An 11,763-nucleotide genomic window follows, 5' to 3' on the forward strand; every position below is an offset into this window, starting at 1 on the left:
AGTTGTAATAATAGGAAATATGTCTTTGTAGGAGAAGTTACAATTGTTGACAAACACGGCAAATGAATAAACACTTAAAAATGCCCTTATATCCGCTTACAACTATATTATAGTGTTTTATAACCCATTTATTAAATGTTTCTACTGTATAAGGCTTAAGAAATAGGTTACATTTAAGTGTTACCATTAATTGTCACAACAGTTAAGTTTAGCAGAATAGATCCTAACAATACAACTATCCATAGTCTGCTTTCCATCCAAATGTAGCAAAAGTTTACATGAATTTCCAGAAAAATATTCAAAACCAAATGGCAGTCAATGTGCATTACCGTCCACTACCGTTACATGAATATGAGGAATTTAAAAAATCAAGATAAACAGTTAATGTTGCTAATTCTCCTGTCGGGTGCCATTAAAACCATTGCAGAAGAAGAGGACGCAACAAGATGACGTAAAAAATAAAAGAGCTCAATGTGGCATTTATGTTTGTTTCATTTGTTATTTTGAGGATCCACACAGATCTGATGTTTGCGTCTCACACGCATGTACTTGTACATGATTTATTCATTAAGTCTGTTTCAATTACACTTTGTCGCATTTTTCTTTTGTTGATACACTAAACTCTCCACCGCAGCTACATGCAAAAAGGTTTTTTTCAGAATTTTCAACATTTCCTCTCAGGTTTTTATGTGCAAAGTGGCCATAAAATGAAGGTGGATGGAAATGCATTTAACATATCCTTTCGGTTTATTGTCACTTTTGACATATTGATACATGGATTCACATATCCAAGATGGCACTAGGTCATACTTCTCATCGGTTCCAAAAATCTACAGTGCTTTACCAGATTGCAGCATCCAGACTCAGATGTTCAAGGCTCATGTGAACAAAAATCTGCTGTAAAATATAAAAAGCGGAACTATTGCAGGTGCAGGTGAGGTTAGAGTGAGTAGATTAAACAGATCAATTTTGCCACATTCCTGTCCTATTTCTGCAATTAGGCAGACACTTGATCCCCTTTAGGTGTCCCTTAGTGTCTAGTCACTCTCTGCATTGCCTCAATTGAGCTTTACATTGACAGCACAATGCACGGTAAAATCCTCGTTCTCGAGAGGCGACCTTTCCAGAGTTCATTTAAGTCTTTTCAAGATGGCAGGCACTGATTGTCACAGAAAAGTGAAGTGAAGAACTGGTGTTTGACCCAATTTTTTTCACTATACTTATGTCTACATTGATCCTTAGGCTTATGTTAGCATTTCCTTCTCTCCTCCATCTCCACCAACTCTGTCTGCCTCAGATCTCAGCTGCTCCAGGTCCTCCTCAGAGCTGCATGCGCTTTGCTGCATCCCCCGAGAGAAAATCCTGCGATGTGATTGGGCGCTGAGGTCTAGTAGGTCGAAGGAATCGGAGGAGAAGAGGCTATCCTCACTCACCACACTTGAGGGGCGGCTGCGGTGACCCTGGGCGCCCCCTGTGGCCTGGAGAAGCTGCTGCAGAGCCTCGGGGAATATCATGGGTGCCGGGTGGTGGTCGTTGGGAAGATCCAGGCTGCGAGAAAACTTGCCGTTACGTTTCAGAATCCCCTTCCTTCTTCTTACTGCCTCTGTGCACATGGTGGGGCTGTCTTCTGCCGCTGGGAGACAAGTGTGCTGTTTGTGGGAGCGCAAATCAGCTGCATCTCCCTTCTCTTCAACTTCCGCTCCAGAGATCCTTCTGTCTGAGGATGAGCCATAAACCGACTCCCCTCCATACAAGTTCTTCAGTATCCCCTTCTTGGGCATTTTGGATGAGGGCTGACTGAATGTAGAGGGAAGCGGCAGGCTCGTGGATAGGACATCAGCATGTGTGTGGGCAAGTGAATGTGCTCGAAAAGGATGGGGAGCAGCGTTACACGGTTGTGAGGGAAATGTTTCTTTAGGAGGGCTGTGAAAGACTGAGTCAAAACTTCTCTGGGGTTTCAGAATACCTTTGGGTTTCTTTCTTTCAATGGTGGGAGTGGAGGAACTCGCAGAGGAGGAGGCAGCTGTTGCACAAGCACCACCACAAGTTCCCAGTGCAGTCTGGGGAATTGTATTCTCCTTGCGTGACTTCCTCAGGCATGATATTCCTCCGCGTGCCCTTCCTCCTCCTCCTCCACGATCACTCTTCAGAGGTAAGCTGAAGTAAAAAGGGTGTGGAGAGAGTTGAGGTGGACAGGAGGAGTCTGAGGGTAGGCACCCTGGGTCAACGGTCATGTTGCTGGTAGCTGCGACACGATTTTGCCAGTCGATATAGCGAGCCAATAGGGGGGAGGGGCATTCTTGGTGTGGGGATGAAGGGCAGTCACACACACTCTCTTCAAAACCCCAGTTCACCCACCAGTGGTTGGCAACGTCCTCTATTGTAGCCCTCTCGTCCACACGCACTGTCAACAACCAGTCGATAAGAGCGCAGGCGTCTGGAGGGAACAGAGTCAACAGTTATTTAAAATTTTAACTGACTATAACATTATAATTAACAGGATACTAGCAAGAACAACACACTAAGCCATCACATCGGACACTCTGGTGAAGAGAAATGTAAATATATTGTTGATGGAGACGTGCACATTGTAAAGAATTACCTGACGGGGGGTTGGGTCTGCTGTAGCGACCTTGGCTGATCTGCTCTGTGAGTGTGGTGTGGCTGGCCCCATTAAATGGCATGCTGCTATACACCAGGGCATACAGCAACACCCCCAGCGCCCAGCAGTCCACCTAGCATACAAAAAGACACATAATGAAGAACATGATTTTCTACAGCTTTAGAAAATCTAAAATTCGAGATTTAGAAAATTAAGTTTTGTGGTTCAAAATCAGTGTTTTGAAGCTGCACTAATAAATAATTGTTTATTAGTAACGGATCATTAACGATGGGTAACACAAAAGGTGATGCTCGTAGTGGCGAACGCACAAACAATTATCACCCGACTTTGTAGTACCCCTCAGGGCTTTATCGTCTTTCATCACATTGTTTTGATTTTACAGCCCACAACTTTACTGTTTTGGTGCATTGTTTAATTTCTCCTGAGGAAGCCAGCGAGGGCCGTGTGTGTTGACCCACCTCTGGCCCTTGGTAGGGTAGTCCATTCACTATCTCCGGGGCAGCGTAGAGCGGACTTCCACAGTACGTCTGCAGCAGTCTGCCCCTCTGGAAATGATTGGAAAGGCCAAAGTCAGCCAGCTGCAGAGCCAGAGAAAAAGAGAACATAAATATATTTTGATTAGTCAAGTATTTTGTGTCCCTTGCTACTACTACTTCTGAGCTAGTACAACTAGATAACTTTATGTGTTAATAACAAGACAAAAAAGAAAAAAGAAACAAGTCAAGTTACAGCAGACGTCATAAGAAAGACATACTGTAGTAGTAACACGAACACATATTTCAAGAGGACAATATTGTAGGTCAGGAGGCCGCCTAGCCTCCAACGTTCGACATCTGTTTGAATTCATTTGTATCTATTAATAAATAAAAAGCAGATCTTGAACGATGCTAAACATTTGAACAATAAAGCAGACCAAAACCTTAACATTTGTGAAAGAATACAAATGAAACAAAGCATTGAGAATAATATCTCAGATATAGTATCATGTGTCATTCAAACGTTTCACAGCTGTGGGCGCAAAGAGACCAGTATGTGTGTTTGTGTCAAATAAACAAAAACAGATTATATAACTACATCAGCTGACAACATAGGACGCTTTAACTTTATGACATAATGGACTAATCAGTTAACACTGAACCCTTTATAAATTAATTTGCTCATTCACCTCAACACATACTCGGCCCTCACGCAATCCAGATTCCTTTTCAGTGAGTATGTTCTGCAAACTCTTACCCATAGAGCAAAAACACAACAACTCAAAGCAATTCCTTTTAAAGGAGCCAAAAATAGGTATGCTGAGTGTTTGCCAGTGTCAGTGTGAGTGAGGAAAGAGGAGAGGGCCAAAAACATCAGGCTGCTTACACTCACGTAATGGAACAATCACTCACTTGAGGCTGCGAGAGCCATACGCAGACATGCCGAGGCTCCTCTCTATCTGAAGAGATTATAACCACGAGCACCGGCCCACTATCAGCCCCTGTGGTGTTAAAAATACTCAGCGTGACAGCTTTATTTCCGTGGAACAGAGACCTCACAGACGGAAGATGACACTGTGTATACAAGCCAGCTCACAGTTGATATTATACATACAGTGACAAAAATGGTGTGTAGACGGAGCATGTGAGTTGTGAAGTTTATGTAAGCTTTAATTTCTTCAAGCTACCATGCGTGTGTGTGTGTGTGCGTGTGTGTGTGTGTGTGTGTGTCCATGTAGTGCTATGGCAGAGACATTCCTCAGTGCCGAGTGCTTGTATAAGACACACTCTTTCTTCTAAACATTCAAACGAATCCTGTACACATGCCTGGGAATTACATGGACTGTTGTGAGAAGCCATCATCTCTCGTACACATGCTGGACTGAAACAGATTGATGGTTAATTTTCTGCAGTCGATCTCTGCCCAAACTTTTAAGCTGCCTAGTAGTAGTAGTTTTCATGTTATTATGGGTGATTTAAGTGTAAATTCCCTTAACTTTTTGTTCATTATGCTTTTTCTAATTACATAGTAGGCTGTGAAGAGTATATCTGGTTGTATTAAAACATTATGTGAGGTGTCGGTGTCTATAAGCGGTTTAGAAAAGGTCATGACATTAAACAAACACTTTCAAAATGCTCAGTACAGAAAACAAACTTCTGCTACTGGGAAATGAAAATAGTCAAATCCAACCATAAAAGGGCAATTTTATTATTAGACTATTATTAAATTATAATCTGTGACTTTAAAAGTGACCAAGACCAACATTTTCCCCTATCATGCCTGGCCTTCTACACATGCTGTGAAGCAGCTATTGTGCAGCTATAACAGGAACATGCATTGCACAGAGGCTGTGTCATTTCCTGCAGCGCATGCTGTGAGAGGCCGATGTGGTGAAGCTGAGGTTTGCGATGAATGAAAAGGCGCTGAGAGGTCTACGCATAGTGTTTTCTTTTAATGGACAAACAGAGCATACTTGTATTAAAACCCTCTGATTGGCGAGATTGCCACTGGATTCCCTGCATTCCCCCTTGGCAGTGCACAGCTCCCATATAACGAGAGGGATACCCAAATAAGGCAAAAAAAAAAGACCCCTGGGTTCTTTTATAAGACCTGGCAGTATGTTTGTGCTGATTCAGTGTGCATGGCTTAACAACGCATTAAAATACTGTGGGCTGAAAGTGCTCCAATGCATGTTCTGAATGTGCATTTTATTTTGGAGCTGCACCGTGTGAAGCTGACATGCTGTCTCTCTCAGACACAATTCATTGTACCGTTGACCCTGTTGTTAACTTACATATGACGACTAAAACTTGAAACTTCCTTCCAGGATGCTGAATACAGCTGCAGTGGAAAGTTTCCTCAAATGTATCCACCACTGTGTCATAAAGATGTATGCCTTTATGTTCTAAAACAAAAGCAATTGGGCTTTGGATGATCCATTATTATATCAAAAGCAAGATGTATTCAACGCTCAGGCCAATAATGCGTTTGTCAAAAGACTTTTCTATTTTTCCTCCAGGGATAAATATCTTGTTTTTGGAAGGACACACTCTCATTTATTTTCCGAAAACATGCATCATGATCCCACTTGATCACAACTGTTGTTGGAAAGTGATATGAAGGCTCAGTTTATGTACGTTTCATCGATCTTACCTTTACATTGAAATCTTGATCTAAAAGGATGTTCTCCAGCTTGAGGTCTCGATGCACAACACCGTTCTGAAAGAGAGCAGAGACGCATGAGATCCTGAGTTGCTCCTCCCTCCTGTTTACAGTCAGATGTTTTCTCTCTGCATGTAAACATTAAGACTGAAGGAGCTGAAGTTCATAACATCAACCCAGCCCATGGTGCACGGGGCTTTTGTCTTTCATTTAAAAGTGTATAACCATTTCCATTCTACTCTGGCCTCGTCATCGACAGGCATGAGGAAGTGCTTTGTTTGGGTTAATTCATCTGATGATATTTGAACCCATGATGGCATTAAGCACCTGGGAGCCACATAGTATAGACAGCTGTGGAGCCTTTAGAGGAAGACTACACGTGAGGTTTGATGGGAGGAAAAATCTGTTGCAGGATCACTGTCACTTTAAGAGTTTTCCTGACATTGAATAAAAAAAGGCAATGTCGCTGTAGATAACTGGCCACCCAGGAAGCAGCGTGACGCAGGGAACTTTACACGTTGCTGTCAGTTTTGCTTAAAGACACTGGCTAATGAGCCAGAATAGCCTCCTTTCTTTCGTTAATGACATCCTCTTCAGAGCACTTAAGTGGAGGAAATGAACCTTGACATTAGACATATTTTGTCCACAGTATGTACAGTATGTAAGCCTATGTGTGTGTGTGTGTGTGTGTGTGTGTGTGTGTGTGTGTGTGTGTGTGTGTGTGTGTGTGTGTGTGTTCAAGGCAGAGAAAGAAAAGCAGAAGAAAGAAATGAATGTGGTTAACCAGGTTATTATTCCTGCTATTTTTAAATGACTATGAACAGATATGGAGAATAGCTCAAGCCTAAATAATCCCTCCATGTGCCCCGCATACCTCAGAGGCACATTCAATAACTCATGGCGGAACATTCATGTCTATTTTGGGACAATATTTGAGGGCATGAGGAGCACAAAATCCAACTCTCAGTCTACTACAAAGCTACAGGAGCCGAATGATAATCTCAGTTTAATGTGAGGGATTCATGAAGAAGCCAAACTGCCAAAATAAGAATGATGTGAAAACAAAACAGTTTCTTTTATATCCAACTCAGCTGACTGCAAGGCCGGATCTTCACTTCTACTGTACTGCACTCCTGTAATAATAGGATTGATGTATTTCCTCGATAATTCCCGTTTCTGGCACAGTTGTAGATTTTATGTACACAACAATAAAAACAAAGAAGAATGTGTTCCGTTGACCGGGATTACATTGAAGTGGAAGGAGGAAGGAAAGCGCGTTTGTTAAATGTGTCAGTGTGTGACTGTTAAAATCAATCATCATCTTAATGCGCTCTTAACCTCAGAGATCTGAAAACGCAAGTCAAGTTTTTCTGCAGTATTAGGATTAGGATTTAGTGGATTTAGCGGTACTGTATTTGCTTGTGTACAGTTGAATACCGCAGCGTGCAATTCAGCACTTGCCTACATGTGGTTCCCAAATGTATACTGAATTTTCAGAAAGCGTGTGTGTATCTACAGTATGTGTGTGTGTGTGTTTGCAAACCTTGTGGCAGTAGTGGACAGCAGATGTGATTTGTCTGAAGATGCTTCTGGCTTCCGTTTCAGGCAGCCTCCTCCTCTCCTGGATGTAATCGTACAGCTCTCCCCTGCTGGCGTACTCCATCACTATCACAATCTTATCCCGGCTCTCAAACACTGTGCAGGACACAGGAAACATTTACAGGTCGGTATTATGCAGATGTGTACATGAGTGTTTGGGGATGCATCAAACTTTCACTATACAACTATAAGAGCCACTTAAGTAGAGGGGTGGTCCGTTATATAAGTGTGTGGCTTCTTGACCGATGTGCATGTGCGATGTGTGCGTGTAGTGTTTGCAGACGTATGAAAAACAAATAAATATCTTGCATACTGCAGGGATATTTATACATTTTTTATTCTCTGTTCACCTTCAGCTCAGCACCTGCCCTATTAGGTTATGGATGTGTGTATAATCTTTTTCGTGTTTGCAGACTTACCCTCATGGAAACGTATGATGTTGGAGTGCTTGAGCAAGGAGGTGATCTCGATCTCTCTCTGGATGTGAATCCTGTCCAGGTCATCAGTGATGTGCTCCTTGCGGATTGACTTGATCGCCAACTGAGAAAGAAGACACACTATTGAGTCTGTGCATGTCATATGAACCTTTTGTGTTCAAAACACACATATTTGGATCACTGTTAATTGACAAGAGAGCTTTAAAACTCATCTTCCACAGCAAGAAAACAGTTGTTAGAGGACTGCTGATTCTTTGTACCACCATTATTGTTGTTGTATATTTTCACAGAAGATCTGGTGCCATCAAACACAGATTCCTCTACAATGAATTATTCTGCAACCCACCAGTAAACTCATTCCCCCTCACCTCCCTCATAATAATTTGAGTCATTCAAAACAGTGAACAAACACTGATACATTGACAGTTCATGTACTACTTGCATAGACATGCATTGAAGGAAAGACATACATACGGTTGATACAATTATACACATACACACACATAGACAACTACAATCTGTGGGTATTAGAGGTGATTGTGTGGGTTTTAAGGGCTGGATGTGTGAGAGCAGGTCTCCTCTGATCTGAGCACGCTCAGAGGCAGAAGGTTGACAGCTGCACTGTTCACACTCTGCTTCCTTAATCCCAGGCACTCACTGTACCCCGATGCAACCCCCCACCACCAAACACACCACAACAGACACAACATGAGCCCCTAAACCTCTTTGGATACAGTAACTGTCACAATACAAGGACATGACAGAGGTGGACAAATAAACTGACATCAGGTTGCCCCATTTAGAAATATTATAACTACAATAACTAGACAAAGGACAAACAAAAGAGTGAGAGATTTGATATAATGTGCAGATGAGGCTACAGGACTCATTTGTGAGGTTGGCATCCTAACAGCCCTGATAAAAGCCCTGTATAATTCTGTCAGACCCTATAATGTCCCTATGGACAAGCAGGCCTCTACCCTGGGTCACAATGTTCTCAGCTGCTGGAAAAAGCATCTACGAGACATTGGAAGACACAATTCACACGCATCAACTGCATTGGTTATGCAAGACAAACACACTCCAGGGAAGTCACGGGACTGACCCGACCTTCTATAACTGATGTGACGCTATCCAGTGAAGGAGAATATTCAAGTCTTTAAGTTTGTATCTTTTCTATAAGCAAGTGCTGAAATATGAAGATTTGTAAAGTGAGGAAGTGAAGGGGAGACTATAGAATAAGCATCAGGGATGAGGAGGGAGGACGTAGGTGGCTGAAAACAGGACAGGTAAAAGGAATGGATAAATAAAGTATAATAATAATAATAAATGATGTCAAAGTATGTGTGCTAAGGGCAAAAAAGCTTGTATGTTATTGTCCATCTAAGCTCTGACTTACCCCCCGGACTGGGCATTAAGGCCTGATCAGCAGAGCACAGAGAAGAGAGACGTACACTAGGCATTGTTCAGCCCTCAGAATGTTAAGAGCAGTTTTAAAGGGGCACGTGTGTGCAGAGGAGGTGTGTGTATGTGTGGGTATGATCTCACGCTTGTGCATTCTGTGTAACAATATACGGTTTCAGAATATATTTCAGATAGCATGTTACACTTTTACATGGCTTTTGAAGACAAACAGCCAAGTTAAAGCAATAGTTTGACATTTTGGAGAATACTCAAAATGCTAATAGTTTGATTCCTTGCCAAGAGTTAGCAATAAATATAACTAAATATCAAACTATTCCTTTAATCTGGTAATTAATAAAGTCTGATTAATTCTATTGGTTACTGGTTTCCCAGGCACCTTCAGCCTTCACAGCAAATCACAATCTTTCTTTTTACAAGTTGCACATATCTGGTTCAGCTTTAAAGACGAGTCAGGCTCTTAGCCAATATAAGGGACCTACAATATAGATTATTGGCCCTGCATACCCAAGACACGGTATTCATCATTCTTTCCTTCCATTTCATCCTGTACATTAGTCACCCTGCTAACAACAACTCAGACATTTTACAGGGACAGTCAGCTCTTTATGTCTCCTCCTCCTCGTCTTTCGCATTCTTGCTCTAAAACGGTCTCCTCCTCTGCCTCCTCAAAACAACAGCCCCCTGGTCTGGTTTCTAAAAATAATGTCCGGTTTTGTTTCAAAGAATCCTCGGTATGTGCTGGCTACTGGCTCAAAGAATTCTGCATTTTCCCCTTTTCCCACACACACACACACACACACACACACACACACACACACACACACACACACACACACACACACACACACACACACACACACACACACACACAAGCTATTCCTCTCCACTCTCTCTGTATATTCTTCCATCACTCTCCTACCTTCCCTGTCTTTCATTTCATCTCTGTCTACCCTTTCTCTCTCACAGATGTAGGTCTCAGAGTTACACTGAAAGCAACCAAAGGAATTATGCCACTTTCACAATCTGATGAAAAAAAGGATTATCCATATTACAGTGTGTATGTTTAATAAAGAAACAGAAGGGGAAATTGAGGCTGACAGTGTATCTGTCTCTTTGTGCTCTGATCACAGCAGAGGGATTAACACTGACTAGACATAAACCCACAATTATTCAAAGTAATCTGGCTGTGTGTGTGTGTGTGTGTGTGTGTGTGTGTGTGTGTGTGTGTGTGTGTGTGTGTGTGTGTGTGTGTGTGTGTGTGTGTGTGTGTGGTTGTGTTCTGGTAGCGTTCTGTGTTTTGGTGTTGGAGGAGACTTACAGTATTGTAGTAATTGTATCCCCCTTGTTCAAGTGCTGAGTGAGTCAGACCAAAGGCATCTCAGCCCGGCAGCACAGGAAGTAAGAACTGTGTTCAGCATTATACCCATGAACTCACCCACAAACACACACACATGCCATCCAGGATCTTAACTCCACCTCCAAATTAATATTTAATAACCAATGGGCAACATTCTTATAGCAACACACACACACACACACACACACACACACACACACACACACACACACACACACACACACACACACACAGCTGAATACCTCCCAGGAAGACAAAAGCATGAGCTAATATATCACATTATCTCAATAAAGCTTTTGTTTGAGGTTAAGAGGTAAATCATTTTCAGAAACAGGTACATCATATATAGGCTACATTTACCCATCATCATCCTCATCAGTAACTATACTTCATTCTGCATGTTACATTTTTAGGATTATAAAATAAAGCATCCTTCAGGCACATCGCTGTGGAAAGCCCAAAGTAATATTGTACATCATGAATACCCACCGTTTTCAGGCTTGCTCTCTCGACTGCCTTCTTCACTTTGCCGTAGGTGCCTTTCCCCAGAGTCTCCATCACCTCGTAGCGGTGTTTCAAGTTATGTTTGTGCTGGTGCTTCTTCACTTCCATCGGCGCTGTGGCAGTCGCTGCCAGGCCGACCACTGCCTCCATGTCTGGGTTTGTCTGCCGCTTGTCTGCGCCGCAGGGACGGTGGCTGTCCCGCGTTGGGGACTCTTCACCGCTGAATGTCGCGTCCCGCAGACAACCCAGCTCGGAGCGGTCGCTGGTGTTCATTGCGCCTCTGCTATCCGCCTCACGTCTGCCCATCCTCTTTGCGCACTGTGCGCACCTGTCAGGAGGAGCAGCAGTCAATGGGACTAGATCCCCAAATTACTTTGAGCTCTGAACAAAAGCAGCCAAAGCGCTTAGCTAGTGAACAATCCACTGCCCACATAGAGCGTTATCAAAGCCACAAACTAGAGTAATTCCTTAAAATGAGCACATTCAGAAAAACCCATCCGGTCCATTAGAGCAGCAGCTGTGTAGTCCTGTTTTCCTCCTCTCCTCAAAAACACAGCAACAGGAGCGATGGGCGGAGTCTCCTCATTCCAAAACTAGCTTTCATAGCAACATCCCGACGCGTCACACTCCTTTGGGATCATTTTGGGTCTCACGAGGGCTCCTAGTTGACCGGCTCAGCA

General features: G+C 42.8%; 1 protein-coding gene across 1 annotated transcript; it reads right to left on the reverse strand.

Annotated features, from left to right (window-relative positions):
- Positions 1-677: 677 nt before the first annotated feature.
- LOC115011192 (NUAK family SNF1-like kinase 1) lies at positions 678-11,660 on the reverse strand. The gene is made up of 7 exons (XM_029436231.1): positions 11,069-11,660; positions 7,780-7,900; positions 7,305-7,456; positions 5,753-5,818; positions 3,082-3,201; positions 2,603-2,735; positions 678-2,437 (listed from the first exon to the last, which is right to left on the reverse strand). Exons 1-7 carry the CDS (start codon positions 11,387-11,389, stop codon positions 1,245-1,247), a joined length of 2,106 nt encoding a protein of 701 aa, XP_029292091.1. The 5' UTR covers positions 11,390-11,660; the 3' UTR covers positions 678-1,244.
- Positions 11,661-11,763: the final 103 nt, after the last annotated feature.

Source organism: Cottoperca gobio, chromosome 7, assembly GCF_900634415.1.
Source record: "Cottoperca gobio chromosome 7, fCotGob3.1, whole genome shotgun sequence".
In the NCBI taxonomy this organism is placed as follows: domain Eukaryota; kingdom Metazoa; phylum Chordata; class Actinopteri; order Perciformes; family Bovichtidae; genus Cottoperca; species Cottoperca gobio.

Excerpts from the sequence above, each read along its gene's own strand:
- LOC115011192 (XM_029436231.1), bottom strand. The coding sequence starts at position 11,389 with ATGGGCAGACGTGAGGCGGATAGCAGAGGCGCAATGAACACCAGCGAC. Across the intron at positions 7,901-11,068 it reads AGAGAGCAAGCCTGAAAACG|TTGGCGATCAAGTCAATCCG; the intron begins GTGGGTATTCAT and ends CTTCTTTCTCAG. Across the intron at positions 3,202-5,752 it reads ATCAAGATTTCAATGTAAAG|CTGGCTGACTTTGGCCTTTC; the intron begins GTAAGATCGATG and ends CTGGCTCTGCAG.